The sequence below is a fragment of the Eriocheir sinensis genome, chromosome 17 (assembly GCF_024679095.1).
Source record: "Eriocheir sinensis breed Jianghai 21 chromosome 17, ASM2467909v1, whole genome shotgun sequence".
Lineage (NCBI taxonomy): Eukaryota > Metazoa > Arthropoda > Malacostraca > Decapoda > Varunidae > Eriocheir > Eriocheir sinensis.
The window spans coordinates 2,033,691-2,060,449 of NC_066525.1; the positions used below are offsets into that span (position 1 = coordinate 2,033,691).

At 43.1% G+C, this 26,759-nt stretch overlaps 2 protein-coding genes across 7 annotated transcripts; one reads left to right on the forward strand and one right to left on the reverse strand.

Annotated features, from left to right (window-relative positions):
* The first annotated feature begins 72 nt into the window (after positions 1-72).
* LOC126999741 (dimethyladenosine transferase 2, mitochondrial-like) lies at positions 73-7,839 on the forward strand. Its single transcript, XM_050862591.1, has 5 exons — positions 73-413; positions 1,055-2,060; positions 2,284-2,409; positions 3,800-4,032; positions 7,332-7,839. Exons 2-4 carry the CDS (start codon positions 1,056-1,058, stop codon positions 4,019-4,021), a joined length of 1,353 nt encoding a protein of 450 aa, XP_050718548.1. The 5' UTR covers positions 73-413; position 1,055; the 3' UTR covers positions 4,022-4,032; positions 7,332-7,839.
* Positions 4,506-26,750, reverse strand: LOC126999735 (uncharacterized). 6 transcript variants are annotated; one of them, XR_007753538.1, is made up of 16 exons: positions 26,390-26,750; positions 25,724-25,917; positions 25,083-25,231; positions 24,146-24,269; positions 14,277-19,089; positions 12,852-13,626; positions 12,496-12,589; positions 10,897-12,312; positions 10,417-10,562; positions 9,550-9,661; positions 9,258-9,437; positions 7,841-7,933; positions 7,345-7,488; positions 6,719-7,022; positions 6,490-6,560; positions 4,506-6,350 (listed from the first exon to the last, which is right to left on the reverse strand). XR_007753538.1 is itself a non-coding variant. In XM_050862572.1 (14 exons), the coding sequence occupies exons 2-14, from the start codon at positions 25,907-25,909 to the stop codon at positions 6,942-6,944; spliced, it is 8,313 nt and encodes a 2,770-aa protein (XP_050718529.1). In that variant the 5' UTR covers positions 25,910-25,917; positions 26,390-26,750; the 3' UTR covers positions 4,506-6,941. The 6 variants fall into 6 exon arrangements, 2 of the variants coding, with proteins under 2 accessions (XP_050718529.1, XP_050718530.1); XR_007753536.1 differs by having other exon boundaries at positions 4,506-6,560; XR_007753537.1 differs by having other exon boundaries at positions 6,490-7,022.
* Positions 26,751-26,759: the final 9 nt, after the last annotated feature.

Here is a 26,759-nt window from a genome sequence, read left to right on the forward strand (position 1 = left end):
GTTGGGATGGCATGTTCCTCCCTTCTCCCTTGTTGTTTACCTGCAACAATAAACTATCAATCAATCACTTTCTGTGGTTGTTGTGCCGTTGAGAAGTCCCAAACAACAACTTACAGGAGAACTCACGCGGCGTTTATTATAGTGCGGAAAGACCTCACGACAGGAATCTGTCATCCGTCTCACCTGCGCCTTCCTCAGGAAGACGCGCCTGTGAGGCCCTCACAGGACGAGACCAGGGCTCATGTGCGCGACTAGATCGCCGGGGCCCACAACAACAACATAGTGCGGAAAGATTAGTACTAGCGCTTTAAAACACTCCAGAAGATAAATATAATATAATGCCATTGACAAGCAGTGTGTGTGAATGAGCAGAAGAGAGGAACAAGAGGAGGAGGACCTACGAAGCGATACAGGTAACCACTCCCTCACCCCCTTCACTGGTAGAAACTATGCTGTCCAATTTTCTAATGCAAGAGTTACCAGTAGTACCACTCCCTTACCCCCACCTTCACTTGTAGAAACTATGCTGTCCAATTTTCTTTTGTAGGAGTTAACCCACAGCACGACTCCCTCACACTCTTCACTGGTACAAACTATACTGTCCAACTTTCTAATGCAAGAGTTACCTGTATCACCACTCCTTCACCCTCTTCACTGGTAGAAACTATGCTGTCCAATTTTCTAATGTAGGAGTTAACCCGCAGCACCACTCTTTCATCCCGTCATGCTTCAGGAAACTCAATCCTCTTAGACTTGCATTAGTTTCCTGTAGAAGAGGATGTAATATAATGTGTGTCAGTAGGTGGCTGCCATTGGCCTAAGCTAAGCCATGCTGAACCACCAGAACTAGTTTCACCAAGTTACTAATTCATCGGCAATAGATTACTAACTTATTGTCAATAGATTACTGATTTAGCAACCTCGGGGCACTAATTCATGGCAAGAGATTATTTATTTTGCAATGATATTAATAGCTAGTGTTTGATATGTATGTGAATAACTTGATCAATTATTAGTGTTATTTTTCTAATGAAGGTTTTATTTGGACTTACAGAATGATTGCGTTAAGAAGATTAGTCCGGGCAAGCTTGAGTCCTCGTCCATCCTGCCTCTCCCTTGCCTGCCAGAAGTATGTGAAGGAGTTTGCGTTGAATGTTTCTGTCCAAGGAAGGGAAGAAGGGACAGACGTGAGCGATGTTGTTGAAGACACCTCAGACTCTGGGAAAACAAGAAGAACCAGAAAACTAATCTCCACAGGCAGAAGAAAAAAGTCAGATGCACTCTATGCGGAAGACAATGGAATGGCCAACGGAACAGAGGAGAGTATTCAGGGTCTCGTTCAAAAGCTTAAGCTCCTGAAAAAGGGATCAAAGGGCAGACGCACACAGTACCTCATGGACAGAAGCATTGCGGAAACACTCGTCACATATTTGAAGAGAGGCCTTGGAGAAGAAGATATCCTGGTAGATACGTCACCCGGTTTAGGCGTTCTGACTGGGATCCTTTTGGCGGAGACCAGTAACTCGGTGGTTGCCTACGAGCCCAACAACAAACTGAAGTCCAACCTGGTAGCATCTCTCTTGCCACAGTATGCTCCTCGTCTTCAAATCCCGACTCAGGATTTCCACAAGTTCTACGGCTACTATATCGTGAGCCAGAGGGAGCCAGAGAACACAGTGTTGCATGACTTCCTGAGCCCAATGTTGAGAAGAGACAGGAATGTTTACTCTCCTGTGAAAATTTTGGGTGTGGTTTATGATTTAAGGTTTGTGAAGAGACTGATCTACTCCTTCACCTTTCAGTGTTGCTTATTTGAGAACATATCACCGGACCTGTACCTTTTTCTCCCCCATAAACTGTACACCCAGGTTCATGGCGGCCCAAATCACGCTTACAAGTCTATAAGTCTCATCTTCCAATATTACTTTGACATGGAGACCTTACATGTGGTGTCCAAGGAAGGCTTCTATCCCATCTACACCAAAACAACGAAGAGAGAGGAAGAAGACGAAGGCATCTATTTAGTCAGGATTTCGCCAAAGAAGGACTTTTTTGATAAGGTTAGATGGCCAAATTTTAGTGTGACGTTCTTTAAACTAATATTTAAATTCTGCACCTCTCTCTCCTTACAGTCACTCTATTTTCATATCTATGCCTGCTCATCAATGGGACTCTGGGTCTATATCAATTCTTTATTTTCTCTTGATGGTCTTTCATAGATGCCAATACTGCTAATAATAACTATATGTGAACACTGTGATCCCAAAATAGCATCTTGAACAGGTGCCTCGGAAGGAGTTGGAGAGCTTCTTCTTCTTCATCTACACAATGTCTCGCCTCAAGAGGACAGACTCGCTTATCGTCGGGATGGAGCGCTGGATCCCAGACTGTGGACCGGAGATCATTAAAGTAAGTATAATTGTGCTTTTAGGGGGCAGCTCAGTTTTTTAAAGTATATACTTTTTCTGAAGCACTTGGTAGTCAGCACCCCACAGCCATAATATATCTGGTAACCCTCATGTGTAGGAATACTGAGTCAGCTTCTCTTTAAAGTTAACATTTGCTGAATTAGTTAACTGTACGAATATTTGAAAGAGTAAGTGTAGGAATATTAAGTCAGCTTCTCTTTAAAGTTACCATTTGCTGTGTTAGTGTACTGTATGAATATTTGAAAGAGTAAGTGTAGGAATATTGAGTCAGCTTCTCTTTAAAGTTACCATTTGCTGTGTTAGTGTACTGTATGAATATTTGAAAGAGTTAGTGTAGGAATATTGAGTCAGCTTCTCTTTAAAGTTACCATTTGCTGGATTAGTTTACTGTATGAATATTTGAAAGAGTAAGTGTAGGAATACTGAGTCAGCTTCTCTTTAAAGTTACCATTTGCTGGATTAGTTTACTGTATGAATATTTGAAAGAGTTAGTGTAGGAATGTTGAGTCAGCTTCTCTTTAAAGTTACCATTTGCTGGATTAGTTTACTGTATGAATATTTGAAAGAGTAAGTGTAGGAATACTGAGTCAGCTTCTCTTTAAAGTTACCATTTGCTGGATTAGTTTACTGTATGAATATTTGAAAGAGTTAGTGTAGGAATACTGAGTCAGCTTCTCTTTAAAGTTAACATTTGCTGTGTTAGTGTACTGTATGAATATTTGAAAGAGTTAGTGTAGGAATATTAGTCAGCTTCTCTTTAAAGTTACCATTTGCTGAATTAGTTAACTGTATGAATATTTGAAAGAGTTAGTGTAGGAATGTTGAGTCAGCTTCTCTTTAAAGTCACCATTTGTTGTGTTAGTGTACTGTATGAATATTTGAAAGAGTAAGTGTAGGAATACTGAGTCAGCTTCTCTTTAAAGTCACCATTTGCTGTGTTAGTGTACTGTATGAATATTTGAAAGAGTTAGTGTAGGAATACTGAGTCAGCTTCTCTTTAAAGTTACCATTTGTTTTTAGTTTACTGTACGAATATTTGATAGATTAAGTTAAAGGTTATCAAAATCATCTCCTCACCATTATACTTAGCTTCTCAGGTTCATATTCTCTAACATTTTAGGGCTTACACACCCACATTTGATAAGGCTTTCATAGATGTTGTGTTGTGGGTATTTCCAAGGGTAGTTTTGAGCCTACTGATAGTGTGTCAAGGCTTCTGCACTGAACATTAAAACACTCGTGAGAACCCAACTTTGTAGCCTTTGAAAACATGTTATGAGAGCCCAAAAGCATCTGAGGATACAAACCTAAATAAAATATTTGTAAGTTTTTAAAAGCGTCTCATCACTAATACTTTCACTCCTCTTCAGCATGGAATCCACGTCTTCGCACGTCCCCGAGAGCTGACAACCGAGGAGCTCTTCCTGGCTTACAAGATCTTCATAAGCCTACCGTCATACCCCGAGTCTGTCTTCCATTACCAGCGGCAGCAGTTCATTGCCAGAGTCGCAGAGAAAACGGATGTAGAAATGGAGGAAAAGGCACCCGATGAAAATCTAGACTCTGATGATGATGCGTTCTTGGAGGCTTGAAATTGACACAGGTACTTTTGTTTTTATACTGTAGTCTTAATCAGCTTAACATAATTATATAGTGATAATTTTCAAGCCACTATAGGTATTGTTTCTTGATTGTGCTGTTATATCAATGGTTCGGACATGTGAGAAGTGAGACAGAGGGCTGAGGAAATGGAGCTGCCTGAAGGAGACCAGTTGGAAGGCCAAGAACATTGAGGAACAGTGACTTGGAAGTGTTAGAAATAGAGGAAGGATTAGCACTGGACCGAGCAAGATGGAGGAACATCACAAGTCCGACCGCAAGAATGGGATAAGATGGATTATAAAAAAAAAGACATTAGACTAGTGTGAGGATATAACATACACCAGAAATAAAGGAAGGATTAGCACTGGACCGAGCAAGATGGAGAAGGTTCATCACAAGTCCGACCGCAAGAATGGGAGAAAATGGACTATAAAAAAAACCCCATTAGACTAGTGTAAGGATACCATACACCACTTCACAATAGTATCTATTTGCAGGACATATACATAAATAGCAAGAATACAAAAATGTACAAAATGAGTATGACAGACCTTATGAAGGGTTAAAGTACAAAACTTATTCATACACTGTGGTTAATGCAGACATTTCACCAACTGGGAAAAGGGGGTTACAGATCCCTAGAAAAAACATGTCAGCGAATGGGGCGCCTACTAGAGAGGAAGTACAGTCACGTTTGCATTAAGTAGTAAGTCTAATGTTCCCCAAATGTGACTAGACAAGAAAAATTGACTAGAGTAATCCGATTTTTCCGTTTGAACCAATACCTCGTGATAGTGCGATGTGCCATAGACTCTACGATAATAAATATTCATCCGGTAACATGATTAAAATATCTAAAAATGGGTAATGTAATAAATTTGTGTAGAATTCTTATAAAACGATGTGTGTGTGTGTTTGTCCGTGTTAAGTGGAACCAGATTGTCGAGATCATTTTTGCATTGGGTTCTGCGAGTCCTTCCCCCCTCTGCTCTGCCACAGTCCCAACACCCATCTCTTTCCTCTTATATGTAAGTTATAGCCACCGTTGCCAGATTGTCGTACTCAGAGCATAGTATTTACCAGTTTCTGACGCCTAACTATTGCTGAGAAACATCAGAATCTATGTCTTTTTAACGATAACTATAAATTAGTTTCGTTATTGGAGCCCATAAGACAGTTTGGGGGTAGGAAGTCGGGAAACATAATCGGCTGAGTACGACAATCTGGCGACGTTGGCTACAGGTAACATATGAGAGGAAGAGATAAGCGTTCGGGGGGAGGAAAGGACTCACGGAAACCACCACAAAAAACATCTCGTCAATTGGGTTTCACTACAGTATCTTGATTTACAGCTTAGCACCAGCCTGGCCTCATCTTGACAAGCAGTAACAGTCTATATCACAGATACTTGTCCTTCTACCTGATTCGCGCTTTTGATTTGTGCAAAGTTAATGAACGACAAATGCTGGCTGGCAATGTTGGAATTTTTTTTAGTCAAAGCACATGACACACAGTTCTAGTCTCCATTGTCATGACAGAATTATTAGCACCAACATTATATCACCATGAAAAATGTGGAAGCGACATATTTCATTACAACTCCATACAGAAAAGTTTGTCACGATTCGCTTGAAAAAAAAAATACATGCAGCAAATGATGTTGACAAGACAGCTCCTTTCTTAAAAACCTGTTCTCTTCCGACTGATAAAACTACTTCTCTTTCCTCTCTTCCTCATCTCTTCACTTGACGTCCTTATTTTCTTTCATGGGGTTGGACGGGTTACGAGTCTCTCCTACTCTTGACGATCATGTACTCTCTCTTCCCTGGTGTTCATCCTTCTCATATCTGATAAAATTACTACCTGTGGAGTTTTATGACATTCCCGGTGAGTGAGGGAACATTTTCATTATTAACTTCTTCGTCTGGACAGCTTTAACCTATGTTCATGTAGTTGCCGTTGCGGAAGTGTTTATAATATGCAGATTACCTCAGTTTACCTTCTCCGGAACTCCCTTTACCAACCATAGCATTTAAAGGATAAACCATTTGCAAGGCTGTACTCTGTGTCATGCCCTGAACCTACACTGAAGGATGGCAACATTGCTAAGAAAACATGGGTAGCTTTTGCAGTATTCCAGGTACAATTAAAAACTATGAATGCTATGCCAATCCAGTACCTAGTTTTCTAATAATATCTGCAATACTTCAAGGCCTGAACCTACACTGAAGGATGGCAACGCTGCAAAGAAAACATGGGTAGACTTTGCAGTATTCCAGGTACAATTTAAAACTATGAACATTAATGCCAATACAGTATCTAGTTTTCTAATAATGTCTGCAATACTTCAAAGCCTGAACCTACAGTGAAGGATGGCAACGCTGCAAAGAAAACATCGATAGCCTTTACAGTATTCCAGGTACAATTAAAAACTATGAACATTACGCCAATACAGTACCTAGTTTTCTAATATCTGCAATACTTCAAGGCCTATCTATGGTTTTCTTAGCAACACTTCCATTCTTTGACCTGACCTGAGACCCAGAAATGAGCAGGCAGAGTATGCAAACCACTACGCCACGAACTTAACCCACCACCAAACTGAGTCACATTCCATCCCATGCTGAGATACTGCAATACTTCAAGCCCTGTCTATGGTTTTCTTAGCAACACTGCCATTCTTTGACCTCAACCGAGACCCGAGACCCACAGATGAGCAGACAGAGTATGCAAACCACTACACCATGAACTTAACCACCAACAAACTGAGTCCCATTCCGTCCCACTCTCAGATCGATATAAAACCCGCGCAAAAAGGAGACTGACTTGTACGCATCATTTTGCCGTGATTAGCAGTGTTCGAGCAATGCATCCTCCTCTCAACACACTGAGAGTCGGCATGTGGCAGTGTTAGTGGCAGTAAGTACACTTTGGATGACACTTCTGGCCTCGTATCCCGCACTTGCACCCACCAGACACATCACCCGGGCCCTGGAATGAAGAAAACAGGGTGGTGCATATCATAAAATCGGGTTAAAAATGAAATATAATCCGTAAAAGACTATCATGAAAAAACACATCCTCTATTAAAACAGGGACACACACAACACACTTAGATCAAGATTTTCATAGGAGAATAACTAATGATGTTATATGAAGCTCAGTGTCCCTCCATCAGTCTATCTAAATAAGTAACAAGTATGAGCTATCCATTTTTCAGTTAAAGAAGGTATGAAATCATTTCCTATGGCATTTCTACTATGACAAAGTTTTCTAATCAATCCAATCTCTTTCCAACAGCTCAGATACTCACTCCAGGCCCCCAGCGCGGCCCTCGGGTGACCCAGCAGATTTCTGTGCGGCACATCGGACACCGCATCCAGTCGCAGCCCCACTTCCGCACCAGCATCACCGAACACTTGGGGCACGGCAGACCATCGCCGCGACGGATCATGTCCTGCGGGATGAGAATGAGGCAACACATTAGATCTCATTGACTAAAAATCTCGGAAACCAAAGGAGTGAGGATAGATTCAGGGTGTTTGATGATGGATTATGATGTTTGATTATTAATAACATCACTGAGGAGGCAAAAACAGTCATGGGATAGATATTTTTCTTGTTGCTTTATGAGAATTTAATAATGCGATTCCTTCCTCACTGAACTAGATTTGTTATGTAAATAAGAGAATAAACTCCACTTTATTTTATGGATGTGTAAATATATGTAATACAATTCATAATATTTTCACCATTGTTATGTAAATGTAAGAAACTTTTTGACATGAATAAACGCTGCGAAGACTTACATCGAAGAACTTTTTGGTCTTCATGGCGGCCTCGTCCACCTTGCTGGCCAGGTCATCTTGGTACTCCTGGCAGGTGGTGCCCTCGTGCTGGGCCTGAGGGGGCACCAACAAACACCATTATTACCACTTCCAACATTTCCGTATATATATTAATCTTAACCCGGTAGCAGCGATGGGCCAAATTTGTGGCTTTACCGTGTAGCAGCGACAGACCAAATTTGTAGCTTTACCGTGTAGCAGCGACGGGCCAAATTTGTGGCTTTACCGTGTAGCAGCGACAGACCAAATTTGTAGCTTTACCGTGTAGCAGCGACGGGCCAAATTTGTGGCTTTACCGTGTAGCAGCGACAGACCAAATTTGTAGCTTTACCGTGTAGCAGCGACGGGCCAAATTTGTAGCTTTACCGTGTAGCAGCGATGGGCCAAATTTGTGGCTTTACCGTGTAGCAGCGTTGGGCCAAATTTGTAGCTTTACCGTGTAGCAGCGACGGGCCAAATTTGTGGCTTTACCGTGTAGCAGCGACAGACCAAATTTGTAGCTTTACCGTGTAGCAGCGACGGGCCAAATTTGTAGCTTTACCGTGTAGCAGCGATGGGCCAAATTTGTGGCTTTACCGTGTAGCAGCGTTGGGCCAAATTTGTAGCTTTACCGTGTAGCAGCGACGGGCCAAATTTGTGGCTTTACCATGTAGCAGCGATGGGCCAAATTTTTGCCATGATTTAAACCCCCCAAAATTGATGATACATAATCTGATCACCAATGCTTTGATATATATTATGAAATGGTTTGCGTGAGGGGTGATTTTTTATCATTTTTCTCGCTTGGAGGGACCATTAAGAAACATGATCCCCGCTGCTACCGGGTTAAACATGGTATAATAGATGGACAAGGAGATGAAAAAACTTGCAAAAATGTTGCTCATAAAAGAAAAGATAGATGAGAAAAATTATATCAAATTTAATTACTGCAGAAGCATTTTAATATTTCCCACTTGAGAGTTGCAAAGAAAAGATAGATGAAAAAATATATCAAATTTAATTACTGCAGAAGCATTTTAATATTTCCCACTTGAGAGTTGCAAAGAAAAGGTAGATGAAAAAATGTACCAAATATAATTACTGCAGAAGCACAATGATATTCCCCATTTCAAAGAGTTTAAGTCATAGGTAGAAGATTTTTTTTTCACCATAGAGCTTTGTGCTAATGAATTTAACCTATTTTAACCTCTAATTAATAAGTTATCAAAATAATTACATGCAGCTGACTCCTTAAGAAAATAGCATTACACTCATATATCATTATAATAATCACACATATAGCTTACACTTAGCTTAAACTTTTTACACATAGCTTACTCCTCAACAAGATACTTTTGCCCTAACAAATTCCATCACACAATCACCAACACACACATACTTGACAGGTGAGGCAGTTGACCTTCCCGCAGACATCACAGTGGAACTCGTTGACGTTGTCCTCAAACTGGCAGAAGCCGGGACAGTCGGGCGTCAGGCAGTGGAAGACGTTCTGCATGGCCCCCTCGGCTTGCTTCACCGACTTGTTGAGGTGTTGCTCGTACTCCTTCTCCGTCACCAGCTGCGGAGACACGTAGTTGGAAGTGTGTCATGGACCGTCTAACCCCACGAGATGAAGGGAAAATCTGACGTTAAATAGTGGTTAAAAATGGGTCAACAGAACACATACTTACAGCTTTGATTTCTCTGTCCTGAAGGGAGGAGTCACAGGAGTACTGGTTGTCCCTGTATGGGCACTTGACGTCTGCTGTGTCGGAGTATCTGACGGCGTTGGCTAAGCACTCCCTATGGCGGGAAAATATTTATGAGCTCTGATATATGTACAGTCCATACCCATCAATACGAAAATTAAATATACACACAGCCCTTGCCCATCATTACTAAAACTAAATATACACACAGCCCTTGCCCATCAATACTAAAACTAAATATACACACAGCCCTTGCCCATCATTACTAAAACTAAATATACACACAGCCCTTGCCCATCAATACTAAAACTAAATATACACACAGCCCTTGCCCATCAATACTAAAACTAAATATACACACAGCCCTTGCCCATCAATACTAAAACTAAATATACACACAGCCCTTGCCCATCATTACTAAATCTTTTATACATACAGCCCTTCCCCACCATTACTAAAACTATTATCATATTATTATTATTATTACACTCCCTGCAATAGGAAAAATGTGTAATCTCTGACATACGTATATACAACATATCCCTACCATAATATATTACTACCTCCATTGTTGTTATTACTATTACTGAAATTAATATCATCTTTATTATCATACTAATCTTTTGTCATAAACTTGGATATTAACAACTGATGAGCTCAAACGCAGTATTTATTTCCTTTCTTTACTTCTTTTACAGTACAGGAAGGCAGTCTAAAGTTTACATAAAATAGACGAGAGAGAGAGAACACAAAAAAAGCCCACAGAGCCTTACTCCTATACAAAAGACAGGAGGCAAAAAGAATAAAAACTCTATCAGACTCAAATACACACACACTCATCTTACTAACCGGCAGAATGTGTGCAGACAGTCCCTCAGCACCACACCCTGGCCCGAGTCCACGTCCAGGAAGCAGACCCGGCACTCAAAGGGGTGAGGGTTGGGCACGTACCCCTGGCGGTCCAGCACTGACACCACAGCACCCAAGCCAGAGCCCTGAGGGAGCGACAGTGGCTATATTTATTTTTACGGTAGAGGTTTACATTTCGCTATCTAAAACTGAACATCACTTGTTGATTCTGTATTAGTGATTGAGGTTTACATAACAGCAGCTATATTTATTTTTATGATAGAGGTTTACATTTTGCTATCTAGTATTGAATGTCACTTGTTGATTCTGTATTAATGATTGAGGTCTACATAACACAGCGGCTATATCTATTTTTATGGTAAAGGTTCACATTTCGCTATAATTGAACGTCACTTGATTCTGTATTAGTGATTGAGGTTTACACACTATAAATGCAAACTTAAGTCTAGCTAAACTAACCTTTCCATCGGCTCCCGTGACCTGCTGGTGTGATGTGCCGGGGCGTTCAGTAGCACACGCCTCACATCCCGGCCTGGACCATGTGTTGACCAGGGTGCACGAGGGACACACCCATCCATGGACTCTGGACGGGGACGGATGCTTCTCTGGGTGGGATCTGGTAGGCTGGGGGGAGACGGGAGCGGGACTTGCATTGGCAGTCTGATGTTCGGGACGTCCTCTCTGTTTTCCTGTCTCCGATGTTTGCTGCTGTTGTTGTTGTTGTCGTTCTGGGATGTTTAACGAGTGTATATCCTCAGGTTTTGATTTTTGTATCTGGGCGGAAGTTGCGTCTAAAGTAAGTCCGATTTTCTGTGTTTGCGGATACTGAAGTTTAGCTTTGGGGGCGACTTGCATCTGCTGCTGTTGTGAGTTCTTCTGGTTTTGAATCCTCACGTTATACTCCTCCTTCTGCGATGCTCTTCCCCTCGGCGAACTGTTCTGGTTGTTATTTGCGTGAGGGTCAGACTGTACAGGCGAGCGAGTGTACGAGTCTTTAGTAATGGGAGACTGAGACTGCTGGTGGTGAGACGGCTGTGGTCGCTCCTTATTCTCGACCTTTTCCTGTTGTTTCGCATGATTTCCAGGCCGTACGTTAACATCACTAGGGTTATTTATGTTTCTGGGTTCATTTGTGTTGTTCTTAATCACCTCCTGGTCGTTGCTAGTGCTGGAGTGCCCATTCAGTATGTTCCTTTGGTTCATGAGTTCGTTTTTGTTGTCAGGCGTGGGGTGTGCGTTGATGGGTGGTGGGAGGGAGTATTTAGCGTCAAGCGAGTCCTTTCTCTGGTTCCCACTCGGTTGAACGGAACTTTTATTTACGTTTGTAGCTGGGATCAACTGAGTCCTTGGGTTATGTAGTTCCTCGTGGTTTTGATTCGCATTCTGGTACATGTTTTGATTCCCGACTCTCTCTTCTTCTTCCTCTAGTTCATCTTCCTCTAGGGTATCCTCATCATCTCCATCATCATCATACTCATCATCTTCATCTTCTTCCTCATCATCCTCCTCCTCCTCTTCCTCATCGTCCAGGTCCTCACTTACCTCATACCTCCGTGATTCTGGGTTATAATATCTATACTCGACGTTCCCTTCCTCGTCATACACCTCAAGATACCTCGGCACGCCTCGGCCATTCCCTGATGCGTGGAGGTCACCGCCGCGGGAGCTCTCACCATACCGACCTCTCTCCTGCCATTTCCCCTTGCCGGAAGCCTTAGTTTGGGGCTCAAAGTCAGGTGCCACAAGGTACAGGAAGATGGGGCAGCCCTCGGAGGTTACCCTGTGGTGCTCGAGGGTGAGGAGGTCGTCGTCAGCCAGTCGCTTACCGAGTATCCATCGCTGCACTTCAGGCGGGAACCCGAAGTCTTGCCGAACCTTACGATTAAATGCGTTAGAGGTTATAGGTTGGAGTTAGAGGTGGTCATTATCATTTAACATATTCATAGCAGTGCCTGAAGTTTACATCTCACTTTTCAGTATCAAATAACACTCACCAATTCTAGCTAGACCTAATCACATCCCTGAATGACTCTTAAGACAAGTTCACAACACATGTACCTTTTCCCTGAGTTGTCCCACGGTCATGTTTGGTGTCACGGTGAAGGACAAGGGACCCTGGTGGCTGTTTTTGTCCTCAACGTACATCTTAACACTGTCAGAGGAAGAAAATGTACAGTTAAGGAGTTAGTCTTCTATTAACGTACATATATACTTTTCTCCTCCATGTCTGAGAATAAAATATAACTTACTAAATCACAATAGGCTTTAATTCTTTGCTAGCTCTATATCCTCTTTTATTTCATGCACCAATAGCTTTGTTTTGTTTTCCTCTTATTTTTCCTTGAGCTGCCTCGTTGCCTGTAAAGAAAGAAAATAGAAAAGAATATACTAACTCGAAAGGTTACGACCCTTACTTGAACGGCTGGTTGGCTTGCTTCTCCTCCTTCATATGGGTGTGGAGACCTTCGGGGAGTTTGCTGATGATGTCCGACTTAACCTCTCGCCGTGCTGGGTCCACTCGAGCGTCTCTCTTCGTGGCCGAGGGGGAGTTAGAACTGACTTTCGGGGCTTCATGTTGGGTGGTTGATGTTGCTTCACTGCTTTTCGCTGTCTGTGGCGCCTCAACCCCATTCACAGCTGCATGAGAAGGTTCCAATTTCGAGGTCTGTTCTGGGTGTGATTGGATGGATTTTGTAACTGGCGTGGATGGCTTCGCATCAATCACTGGTGTTGGTTCTGGATCCCTCGTTTCCTTAGTCTGTATCAACGCCTCTAAGCTATTGACGCAGCCCATGTCGAGAAGGCGGTCATGGTCGTCGACACTAAGCTCCTCGTCGTCCATGTCCTCTGCGGCGTCGTAGTAACATTCCGAGGCGTTGCTGGAGGGAGGGTGTTGCATCCCGGAACTTTCACTGTCGGAAGGAACGGGAGCGTGTTGTTGTGCGTCTTGGCTTCGAGTGGTGGTAGCAGCGACGTCTTGGTTTGTGGGGGTTGGTAAGGTCGCGCTACTGCTTCCGTTCTTGTTTCTTGTGACGGAACAGGACACTCGAAAGTCAGCCAGCTCGTGTGCAAGCTTAGCAGCCTCCGCGTGGTTCCCTCTCGCGATAGCCCCCTCAAGACGCTTCAGAAGTCGATTGATGTTAAGCGTGTTGGTCTGACCTAAGGCTGGCTCCTCGACTCTCAGGCTTGCTGTGGACAGAGTAATGGATCAAGTGTTCAAGGTGTATTATAGAACTCATGGAAAAATAAAGAGTACACAGCATATGAGGTGTTTTCTTTGACTCTCAGGCTTGCTGTGGACAGAGTAATGGATCAAGTGTTCAAAGTGTATTATAGAACTCATGGAAAAATAAAGAGTACACAGCATATGAGGTGTTTTCTTTAACTCTCAGGCTTGCTGTGGCCGAAGAAAATTACACTTATATTTAAAGCAATCTCATATACAACCTTCTATTTAAAATGCTCCCGTATGCACCCCCCAAAAAATCCAGCCTTTCTGCATTCAAACTTAATTAAATGAAAAAAATTGTAGCAGAAAATATAAAAAAATTACACTTATATTTAAAGCTATTTCGTATGCAACCCCCAAAATCTAGCCTTTCTGCACAAACTTAATTAAAAAGAAAATCATTGTCGAAAAATATGTATAAAAAATCACATTCAAAACAATCTCAAATTACAACCCAAACTCTATCACTAATTACTATGCTACTAAACCTCACAGTAGAAAATAATAAAAAAATTCACTTATATTTAAAATGTTCTCATAAACAAACTCAAAATCTACCACTAATAACTATTACTACCACTACTACTATTAAACCACTTCAAATCCTCACCTTTGAACGTTGCAATTCCATCCGCTTCCGTTAGCTGGCGGCTCAGTCTCTCAACATCTTTCCGTTCCAAGTTACGTCGGCACTCAGGCTCATCCATCTTAGGTGCCAGAGTGGGAGGAGACGCAACACTCTGATCATCCACCGAGCAACCGTCACCATTCATCTGCTCAACCACGATATCCGGCACAATGGCCTCGGAACTCGGCGTGGGTGACGAGACAATACTAGCGTCTCTTGTGTTTGAGTATGAGGATGACTCGCTATGCTGTGCCTCAATGCTCATGAAGTCCTTAGCGTGGATGAGCTCGAAGGTGCCGGAGCTGATTGACGTTGAGCGTTTCCTCTGCTCCGTGTACAAGACTCCATCCTTGATAACTCCCTCGGTGGATGTGGGGTCGAGAGAGGCGTGTCCACCCTGGTTGTGACTGTCGGGGGGTGACTGTGAGGAAGCTGAATGTCTTGGAGTTTTCGGGGACCTACTCGCCATGTTAACAGCCCCCACTGATCTCTCGTTCCCCTGAGGACACTCGATTGACGCTTTAAACACCTTCGGCCTCTTCGGCGTACGACTTTTATGCCGAAACTTACTGATGCTTTCCAGTTCCGCCATGGCTGCCATCTCGTCGAACTTGGCAATCGCGGAAAACACTTCTTTATCCCTCGGACTGACATCCTTCACCTTCTTCGGCTTGTCCCTCCTCCGTACCGCTTGAAGATCTGGGCTCGTAGATTCTGGAGGCACCTGCTCAAAGGCCTGCGTCCGCTCTATCAGGGTGCCAGATGAGCTCTTTCTGCGTGTGACGACTGGCTTGTCCTTGTTCGCCTGTTGTAGCTGCTCGAACTGGTTGAAAATACTGACTACCGTTCTCACCGCTCCACTTGGCATGATGACTTGAGGCTTGTGATGCTTGGGTGAGGAAGAGTCATTAATTTTATATTCCGAGTTAGTGCATTCCTGAGTCTCCGTGGTATGTGTAAACTCCTCCTGTGTTTCCACCGTGGTTCTGTTTGTTGTCTGTGTTTCTGTTACGGATTTTTTACGTCTTCGGTCATCCATAATTCTAGTTTTTTTTTCCATGTCTCGTAATGCCGGTGCACTTTCAACATCGCCATTCTCACTGCTTACGCTCCCTTGAAACTTGGCCAGTCTAGCTCGCCTTATCGCCTCCATGTCGGGCAGCTTTCTTGAACCCCCATCTACGTGCGATTCTTCAGTGATAGAATTATTTTGCCCACTACGGTCTCTTATTGCTGAAGTTTCTGGTGCTGGAATGAACGTGGATGGTGGGCCGGTTGCAGTGCCGAAGAACTTGATTTTCGGTTTAGCGCCACGGTTGTCATTGGTAGAGTCCGCTGGCTTACGATCTCTCACTCCGGTCTCTCTCTCGGATTTCTGGGTGACCCTTCCATTAGTCTGTCTACTGGAAGCTGCATCAGTTCTCAATGGCTTGTTCACAGCTTCCCTTTCTCCTGGAGTGTCAGAATTCCCGGTTTTAACATGCTCGTCAAATGTTCGGAAATACTTCTGTAACTCTCTCTCCCAGTTGATGTCCCTTTTCTTCTTGTCATTGGGGGCGTTTTGATCGTTACCTGAAGCCTCCGCATTCCCTGCAGCAGCCACAACAGCTCCGGCGCCTTCCAACACCTCCCTCGGGCATTCCCTATTTCCGTTCCCATCCTCCTCGAAGATAACAGTGATGGGGCTTTCGTTCGACACACTCTCCTGTGGACTAACAAAATCCGATGCTACAGACTTCCCGTCCTCGTCCACTCGCTTGGGGTTGGCCGGCCTGCGCGCCATGCAAGCCTCGCACTGTAAACGCCACGGGAGGTTGTTTAGTGTACACACCTCACATGCCCACTTGAGCTTACGATTCGGCCCTTCGTTAAGATTCACAGGGGATGGCGAGGTGATATCTGCCGTCGCTCCACCTCTCTGCTCTATAGCATTATGCCAAGCCTCAAAATTGTTAGCCTCTCTCAATTGTAAAACCTCCTCACGTATTTTCTCCGCCTTGGAGCGTTCTCTCTCCCGCGATTCCTTCTCCTCCTCCTCGTTTATCTTGTCTATTTCCTGCCGAACGTCCGCCAGCTCCCTCATGATCTCACGGGCATCGGAGGAATTCAACTGGAACTCGTAATTGACCTCACTGGCGGCCTCGTCTTGCATGCTCCCTCGCCTTCGGTTCTCATGCACAGACGAAATGGGGAGGTCATCATATATATCGTCAGCAGGAGTTGTGGCGCTGGAGGTCATGGATTCCGATGCTTCAATGATTGTGGACACATCAGGCGAGAAAAAATTGTTCATACGAAAGCCAAAATTCTTATTTGGTCTCCTCGGGCTGTTAGGACTCTCAACCATGTGAATATTCTCCTCTTCCGTCTCCCCTCCACTCGCCTGCTCACTGATCATCCTCTTGGCCTCCCTAATGCCGCTGAGGATGGGAGAGCTCTTCACCTTAGGCTCATGTGAATCTTTGGCTAGCTGGTAAAAAAGTTCCGCGTCGATAGTTGCTCGGTGCATCGGTGAGTCTCGTGTGACGGGCGACGGTGGTGTTTCGGTTGACGCTGGTGGACTCTGAACCCTGGTGGCATCTACACTGGATCTGGTTGGATTGGCGTTAGTGGTAGACGAACTCACAGCCACGGAACTAAATGCCCTAATGGAGGAATCTATATCATGACTCGGGTGCCCTTGGTCGCTGGTAACATGCTGGACTCTCTCTCGTTCGTCCATTCTCAGCGTCGCCTGCTTGGAATAACTCTGAGGTAGTGTAAACTCTTGGTCACTGAGGCTGAGGTTATCATATATCCCACTCTCGCAATGCACCAAATTCCGCTCTTCAAGGTCCGTTTTGACGCTTGTGCAAGACTTCAGCGTGGCACATTCCGAGGAGCTCATTGTGCCCAGATCCGAAGCCTCACTCGTGTATCTATCCTTAGCTTGTGGGAGGAAGTCCGTCTGCGTTAGAAAGTGCGGCTCGTTCGTCCGGTAAAACTTGCTGTCGTACGTTTGCCTCTGCACCTGTTTGCTCTCCTGCTCTCTCTGCATCTGCTCGGAGGCCGCCCGGTCCAACTCGCTGATATTCGCCAACAGAGAAACCTGCGACTTCCGTTTCTCCTTCTTGTCGTCTTTCGAGGGCTGAGCTGCGTCACTGCTCTTCCCTTTCCTCAAGCTCCCGGTCAAGTTCAGCTTCCGACGAGTGAACTGTATCTCCGGCATCCAGCTGTCATAGATCGTCTCACTCTTCTCACTCTCCGTCACGCTCTTACTGCTCTCTTTACTCTTGTTTTTCCTCTTGTACCAGGGGCGAGGGGAGAGCGTCACCTTCCCAGTGTCGGCAATGGCAGGACTGGACGTGGATTTCGAGATATCCTGCCTCAAAAATCCACTCTCCAGGACCATCGAGTCACCTGAATACTGGCTGCTTGATGGCCCACTAGATGCCACACTACTGCTCTGGGATTTGAGAGTGGTTGAGGCTGAGGAGAGCGACTGCGAGAGGGAGCTGACATTGGACACGGTGCTGACTGGACGACCTGAACCACCTTTTGAGACAGTAGAACCTTTACTATGTCCCTGTATTGACGAAGCCTTGCCCGAGTCCTTGTCACTGTTATCCCCTGCGCTAGGCTTTATGGGTGGCTGGGGAGCTCTTCTCTTCACTCTGGTATAGATCAAACCTTCACTTTTGGATTTGTGAAGTCTTCGGTCAGAGGCTCCTTGGTCAGGGGAGGTTGGCAACGAGGACTCGGGTGACTTTGTAGGTCGTAATTCTCTAGCGGGTAAACTGGCACAACTTTTTTGGGATTTTAAGGACTCAGTGTCGCTTTGTTTGGGGGATCCGGGAGGTTGCGGAGCTTGTCTTTTCTTCCTGGTTAGCGTAGCACAGCGAGACCCTGGTTTGGAGGATGTTTCCGAGCATGCACTGATGGCTGACAACCTCCGACCGCATCCCTCAAGCGGGGCGCCAGAGTCCGTCCGACCGAGTGAGGAGTTCCTGGAGAATAACTTGTATCGGCGAGTGATCCCAAACTGGCCTTGGTGCTTCGTGTCAACCCTGTTTTGGATATCAGCGCTCTTGCTTCGGATAATCGGCGAGTACGCACTGCTGCTGAACGAGCTGGCGAGGCTGTTTATGCTGCCGCTGCTCGTGTTGCTCATCCCGTCCACTGAGGCCGAACGTTTTTTTTTATCGCGATTCCTGAACCACCGGAAGAAGCTGAAGAATCCCGACCGCTCCTTCCTCTCGGCGAATGGGCTCTGGGTGGCCGAGTATCTTCCTGGCGTGCTCATACATTTCGACAGGTCACTCGCCGTTGTGGACGTGCTCGAGGAACTTAGCTTCTTCCCGTAATGTCGCTGGTACTCACTGAGACTCGGACTGGATGGTGTTGATATACTAGGTTGATGGGGGAGCCTCACCCTCTCAGAATACTCATATGAAGCCGTGGTTATGGACTTTCTTACCATAGTCTCTCCGAAGTACATTGACCCTGTACATGAGCTTTCATCACGGTCACCCTCACTCTCAATGCCTGTCGCTCCGTTTTCTGTTGATCCACTTGTTGGTGTCCTTGAGGTTTCTTTCTGGCTAAAACTGTTGTCCTGAGGAGTGTCCTGTGGCCCTGTGTTTACAAGTCTCCCTGGCAGAGGTTGCTTCTTACTTGTGTATGTGGAGGTGCTGGTGGAGGAGCACTGTGAGGAGGTGGTGACGGCAGCGCACGAGGAGGGAGAGACGGAAGAAGCACCTGAAGTCTTGTGTGTGGAAGGGTTTTTGGAGGTCTTCTTGCCATCATCGTCACTTTGCTGTAGAGAAGTTAATGATTGAAGCTTCCTATCATTGAATATCATTATCATTGGTTGCACAGTTAAGAATTTAGAACCTCCATTACAGGACAGTGTTGAAACTATGCTGGGAGGTCTTCAAGCCACCATCATCACTCTGAGAAGTTAACTACTGAAGCTTCCAATTATTGCATATCATAATTCTTGGAACCACAATAAAGAACCCACCTTACTCGACTATGTTTAATTATACTTGATATCTGTAGCTATTGCCAGTACATATGAACGCTTTAGAACATAAGGAGTCTGCTTGAGGCTGGTAGGTCTATACAAGGCAGATCCTGTAAACTTAACCCCACCTAAACTCACTATCCATGGACTTATCTAACCTTATCTTAAAGGTATCTATCATATTGGAACTCATAAAATGACCACCAGGGCTATTCCACTCATCCACTACACTAGATAGCCAGTTCTCGTCCATGTCCTTGTTGAATCTGAATTTAGCCAACTTAATCCTATTGCTATGTGTCCTACCTGGCTCTCTTATCAATGGAACCTTATAAATATCACCCTTGTTAAAGCTATTCATCTCCCTGTGTGTATTTCCCATTAAAACTCGATGAGATGTGGTAGGGGAGGGTAAGAGGGAGGGAGGAAAAAATAAAGATATGATAGATAGGAAAACAAAATGGATGCGAGATGAACGTTAGATTGGCCGAAGTATTATCCCTTTATTGTGTTAATTTGCATAATTACACCTGGGCACCTTTATTCATAGCGGATAATTAATGTTCGTCAGGTGTGGTGGGGGATGTGGAGGGGGGGGGAAGGGGGTAGTGTGTGTGTCCAGCTTCCATCGTGACTGCCGGGTGACTGACTCAAGAGATGGTGGAAAGGGATTGACAGGTTATGCTTTGATCTATAACCTGGGCGCCTTTATTCATAGTGGATAATTAATGTTCATCAGGTGTGGGGGGGGATGTGGGGGGGAAGGGGGTAGTGTGTGTGCCCAGCTTCCATCGTGACTGCCGGGTGACTGACTCAAGAGATGGTGCGAAGGGATTGATTGATGATGCCTTAATCTATAATCTGACATACTTTGGGCAATAGGTCTCTGCCATGTGTGGGTGCAAGTATCTATCTATTCATCTATCTATCTATGTCATATGATTAGGAATGAACCAATGGGGGAGGATGAAGTTTATGGGTTAGAAATATACTTTGATATACTGTAATTTTACTATTAGATATATTTTGTATGTGCTTAAATATACTAAAATCATAAAAAACATTAATGGTACTGAATTTTTCCTGTCTTAAATGTTTCATATGCATTTAAATATACTAAAATGATAAGGAGATACTGCTGGAACTGTTTTTTTCCTGTCTAATATATTTTCTAAGCACTTAAATACTCTAAAATGATATATAACACTAATAGAACTAAATTTTTCCTGTCTAATATATTTTTTATGCACTTAAGTACTCTAAAATGATATATAACACTAATAGAACTAAATTTTTCCTGTCTAATATATTTTTTATGCACTTAAGTACTCTAAAATGATATCTAACACTAATAGAACTAAATTTTTCCTGTCTAATATATTTTCTATGCATTTAAACTCTAAAATGATATATAACACTAATAGAACTAAATTTTTCCTGTCTAATATATTTTCTATGCATTTAAACTCTAAAATGATATCTAACACTAATAGAACTAAATTTTTCCTGTCTAATATATTTTCTATGCATTTAAACTCTAAAATGATATATAACACTAATAGAACTAAATTTTTCCTGTCTAATATATTTTTTATGCACTTAAATACTCTAAAATGATATATAACACTAATAGAACTAAATTTTTCCTGTCTAATATATTTTTTATGCACTTAAGTACTCTAAAATGATATCTAACACTAATAGAACTAAATTTTTCCTGTCTAATATATTTTCTATGCATTTAAACTCTAAAATGATATATAACACTAATAAAACTAAATTTTTCCTATCTAATATATTTTCTATGCATTTAAACACTCTAAAATGATAAATAACACTAATAGAACTAAATTTTTCCTGTCTAATATATTTTCTATGCATTTAAACACTCTAAAATGATATATAACACTGCTGGAACTCAATTTTTCCTGTCTAATATATTTTCTCTAAAATGATATATAACACTGATAGAACTAAATTATTCCTACATTTCTCTGACTTGATGTATTTCCTATGTACTCAAATATACCAAAACAATACAAAAAACATCGATGGTTACTCACCCCATTCATCTTCCTACCTGCGCAGCGCTCTCCCCGGCACTCAGGCACGGCGACAACACTTCACATTCACACCCTGGGGTTGGGGGGGAGCCTAATATGTGTCTAATCATGAGACAGAGATGCAGGACCATTACAATGTTTAGTATCTTAACACGGAGGACAAACCAGTGACGAGTTGAATTAGTGAGATGCCACCAGAACAGAAATTACTTAGGAGCTCTGTTAAGGTGATACAAGAAGTGGATTTTGTGTTGTGGTGTTCGTGGATGTGAGTGACTAGTTTTGCATGTGTGTGAGGGACCAGGAGGGTGTATGTAAGTGAGATAGAGGGAAGGAATGTTAGAGGACGACTTCCAGTGAAATGGAGAGATAGGGTGCGGGAGTATGTCAGGGAGAGGGGTGAAAGATCCTTGAGAAACTTTGAGCAGGCAAGGAGGGAGTCTGGATAGAGAGAGATAGAAACTCTTCTGCCGTGGCCATCCCCTGGTGGGAGCTTCTAGGAGCAGGCGTCAAAGATGAATGAATGAATGAATGAATGAGGGATTTTTTGTATGTCTTTGAGCTCTGCTGGTTTGTAAGAAGTCTGTGTTGTGGGTTGTGGTGTTCGTGGATGTGAGTGTGGCTGTGTGTGTGTGTGTGAGAGAGTTATGTTAAGACAAAAAAGAAGTGGGTTTAGTGCTGTAGTGTTGATGAGAGTGAGTGAATCATAGAACTCAGGGCAGACAGAGGACCACTTGGAGAGATGAAACCAAGGAAGATGGACAATCAAAGTGTTCATGGATGTGTGTGTGTGTGTGTGTGTGTGTGAGAATTATGTTTAGATAAAAAAGAAGTGGTTTTGTGCTGTAGTGTTGATGGGAATGTGTGAATCATAGAACTCAGGGCAGACAGAGGACCAGATGCAGAGATGAAACCGAGGGAGATGGACAACCAAATTAACAGCATGCCAACCCAGGAACTATAAGAGTCAGAGGAGCAAGAGGACCAAACCAAGGTGCAACAGAGCCAGGAAACAGACAGGTAGGCAAAAGAGGCACGGAGGAGACAGGTGGAGGGGAGAAGATCGAGAGGAAGACAGAGATTTAGGTGGAGGGGCGGAATTGGGAGACACGAGGCAGCTGAGTGGATGAAGTGGATGCAGAGGATGGAAGACACTGGCGACAACATACAAGAGTGGATGACCTCAGTGCGGATCAAGATGGAAAGAAGTGCGTTAGTGTTTGTGTGTGTTTATGTGTGTGTGTGTGTGTTGGTCATGCAGGAGGAGTTAATGAAAAGCAAAAAATCGGCATACTTGGTTTTATTATTAAGTCACTGTTATAAGCATGTGGACGATACGACACAAAGCATCTATGGATATCGGCTGCCATGCACATTTACCAAAAAAAGATAACGCACACACACACGCACACACATACACTGTCTCTCTCTCTCTCTCTCTCACTTAAACACACACACACGCACACACACACAACTTCAGGTATAATGGAAGTAGCAATATTATTTTTCGTAACTCAAGCTGTTTAAAAAAATAAATCTTGTAATCTTTAACTTTTGTATTAGTAAACTGAAACGGGAGAGAGAGAGAGAAGCAGAGAGATAGACACAGAGAAAAAGAAGAAAACTGATTATAAAGAGGGAGAGGGAGAGAAATAGAAAGAAACAGAGACAGACAGAGAAAGAGAAATAAAAAAAAAAGACTAATTATCACAACCCATCACACACACACACGCACAAACCACACACCTCAAAAGACCTATTCAGAGATGCTTACTTCCAAAACCAAATCAAACCGTTAGCAAATGATACTGAACAATACTCTACGGCCAGCACAGGAATCTAACACTACTGATAACACTAGTGCAAGATTTCCGCTGACACTCATCTGCCAAAATTATATTCCCTTGTCTAGACGTGAGATAGATAGATAGATAGATAAAGAAGATATATTTAAATAGACAGACAGATAAGAGGGAAGATATATAGATAGATAGAGAGACAAGTTAAGATAGAGATAGGGAGAGAGAAGAGATATAGATAGAAATAGAGAAAGTTATAGATAGATAGATATAAAGAAGATATGTTTAGATAGACAGACAGATAAAGGGAAGATATATAGAAAGATAGAGAACCAGAAGTTAAGATAGAGATAGGGAGAGAGAAGATATAGACAGAAAGATAAAGAAATATAGAAAGATTGAGAGATAAAGAGGAAGAGATATCTGATACATAGATAGGTATAGAGAAGATAGATAAACTGATAGGGAAAGAAAAGGCATAAATAAATAAACAGAGAAATTAATTCAGTCACTTTATCATTCTTTCTCTTGACATCCAACAGAAAGGCCGCAGAAGTTCTTAAAATACTTCAATGGATATCAAGAGTGATTTAAAAAAAAAGAATGCAGTAAGCCAAGTCTCTAATACAGTGCAAGTGACAACTAGGCATGACTTTCTAACACTTTCCTTTCATCATAACTGGTTGGCTATGAAGGTGAGAGTACTAGCAATTTCTAGCAATGATAATATTCACATGCACTCTACTATATCTAAATATCTACTCATACACGTGTTTCTAAATGCACAGGATCAAATACATACGCAAACTTTATTAATACTCTCGTCAATACTCAATAGAACAAACAAATCATGCACACACTTTTTATTATTTTCATTATTATTTTTTGTCTCGTCACGCTCGGCAGCATTCTCTCTACTCTAGGTGGGACGTGTGCAGTGGCAGCGACAATAAAACAGCGCCAAGTGAGCATTAAAAACCTTACCTTCTTCCCGGAACTCTTGCTGTTGTGTTGGCTGGAGGAGGCGGACAGGAACGAGGAGTGTGGTGGGGACGTCTTGCTCTTGGGCGGAGGAGGTTCGGGGGCGAGGCTCAGATCAATGGACGTGCTGGAAGATAATACATGTCATTCAGTAAGGACGAGAGTACCGAGGATCGAATTATAAGACATTTCGTTGCTCAAGAACACATATTTGACAAGGCTTTCATAGGAGTTTTGGGCATTTCCAGGAGTAGTTTGTTGACCCTGGTGATAGTTTGACCCTTCTTCTGCACCATGAACCCAAAGAAACACTCATTAGAACCCAACTGACCCCTTCTTTGACCTTTAGATATGGCTGATGTAAAAACCGCAAGTCTCATAATACGGCCCCAAGACTTCATTTTTGCCAGTGAATAATAATGGTCTCTTCCTATCAATCTGCCTATAGCTCTTCTTTATATATATCTCCACTCTATATATCTATCTATCATTTTTTTATATCTATGCGTCTATCTCATAATAGTTTTGTTTCACCCAGTGGCATATATCGAAACAGGAAAGTACTAGCAAGGTGTAGGCCTATATATATGTTTGAGAGAGGTCTAGATAGATTGATAAAAAAATAAAGAAAGAGATAGACAAGTTATAAAAAGATAGATGGACAGAGAAATGATATAGCTAAAAAGAAGAATAGACAAGATGGAATATGATAGAGAGATAGATAAAGGGAAGTTATAGATAAGACAGATAGATAGAAAATATATAGAGATAGACATGATACAAAAAGACAGATGGAGAGAGAAGGAAAATATGAAGAGATAGAGAGATAGAAAAGCCATAGAAAGATGCTACAGTAGAATGACACAGACTGATGGTGATGATACTTTAACACATGATAATAAAGGTTAAGTTGGCAGCATTCATAACAATCATTATATACCTTGTTTTACTGGAGGAGGTTTTGTTGTCATAAAACTCTTTCTCTTTCACGATGGACGCAACGGGTAGGAAGAGACCACGCATATTGGGACAGGAGAATAATCTGCGGCCCTTCCATGTTCCGTCGCAGCCCCCAGGCATGTCTAGTTCCTTGGAGAGAGAAAACACTGATAAGGCGACAGGTCTTTACGCCAGATACAATGGAAATGGAAGTTAAGACGGCAAAGAAAAAAGGTGTTTCAGTGTCTACCCTTTAACCTTGTCTATAGGAGAGAAAATGAATTATTCCCAAGTAAAAATCAAGGCATTAATATTTAGCCAAATACAATATTACCAAGATTTTTCAGACAATGACAGCTATGATAAAAGTAATTCCAGATAACTAACACAACACCTAAAGAAATAGTAAAAACAAATAATATCCTAACCACATAACAGTTGGTATATAATATCTAAACTAATGACAGGAAATAAACAACATAAACAAACTAATATACCAGCATCTATGAGAAAACGAACAGCAAATAACTAAAACAACACCTCAAGAAACAAAGCAAAGAACAGCCAGCAACATCTACAATAACACCACCAAACAAACAGTGTACATAAACAACCAACTTACAAAACAAAAAACAAACTTACAAACTCCACCCCAACAGCCCAGTCGTTGCCCATGTCTGCGACTCTACCGATCCAGCTGACGGTCCCGTGGTGCGGCTGATAGCTTGAGCCGCATGACTCCCCAGCCCCCAGCCCTGCCGCACCCCCCAGCCACACCACACGCTCCCCCACCAGCACTGGCGGCCTGTACGTCCACTCCCGGTCCATCTGGGGCTCTGCAGAAGGGTGATGGTGTTAGGTTATAAAGATACAGTGATGTCACCAAGGGGGCTTTGCCCCCCTTTAGGATCAGTAAAAAGGTGAAAATACATGTAACCTCTCAACAGGGGGCTCCGCCCCCCTTGATATCCATGTTTCCACATTTTGTCACATTAGGCACTGGACATTTTGTCAATTATTCATTTTCACAGCAAACGAGGCCTCAAAACACTCACATGAATTTTTAAAAAAAAACAGCTATCAAATGGCAGAGAAACACCCAAAATAGGAAATGGCAGTAAAGGAGGCAGGCCGCATGCACACAGCCCCGCGGCAGCACCCTCGGCGGCACACACACACACACACACTCTTATGGCCAGTGAATCACCGCCGCTTCGGGCAAGGCCAGTGGGCACCCGCATCCCCTGCCTCCTCCTGGGGCATTAACACGCCCTTATCTTCCGGGCCGCAGCTCGCCGGGGCACTCACTGTTGTCTGCGGGTAGGGCGGACGCGGCAGCGCCTGGCACAGCGTTATGCCTTGCTTTAGGGAGTATTTAGCGGAGCCTCAGCCCCTCCCGGCCCGCCGCCCGTCCAGCAGCACCACCGCGGCCAAAAATAAACACACAAACATTGCACGCCGCCGACCCCTTGGTTCCTGTCCATCTGCTTTAAGCTTTCAATGTTCACCTATACGGCTGGATCTATATGGATTTTGCGTTGCTTCATTGTATGAACTTGTAGAGATATTTGTATTTGTAAAGCAGCTAACAAAGGAAAAACAAAATTACCCCTCTCTCTCTTTTTCTCTCCCTTTACTTATTCATATATGAATTTGTGTATGAAATAAGGATGAATGC

What these genes read in the sequence shown, in the direction of transcription:
- LOC126999741 (XM_050862591.1), top strand. Translation starts at nt 1,056, where the DNA reads ATGATTGCGTTAAGAAGATTAGTCCGGGCAAGCTTGAGTCCTCGTCCA. An exon ending in AGAAGGACTTTTTTGATAAG is followed by an intron (nt 2,061 to 2,283) that starts GTTAGATGGCCA and finishes CATCTTGAACAG; the next exon opens with GTGCCTCGGAAGGAGTTGGA. An exon ending in GTGGACCGGAGATCATTAAA is followed by an intron (nt 2,410 to 3,799) that starts GTAAGTATAATT and finishes ACTCCTCTTCAG; the next exon opens with CATGGAATCCACGTCTTCGC.
- LOC126999735 (XM_050862572.1), bottom strand. Translation starts at nt 25,909, where the DNA reads ATGGACCGGGAGTGGACGTACAGGCCGCCAGTGCTGGTGGGGGAGCGT. An exon ending in GGGCTGTTGGGGTGGAGTTT is followed by an intron (nt 25,232 to 25,723) that starts GTAAGTTTGTTT and finishes TCTCTCTCCAAG; the next exon opens with GAACTAGACATGCCTGGGGG. An exon ending in TGGGACAACTCAGGGAAAAG is followed by an intron (nt 12,313 to 12,495) that starts GTACATGTGTTG and finishes TTTAATCGTAAG; the next exon opens with GTTCGGCAAGACTTCGGGTT.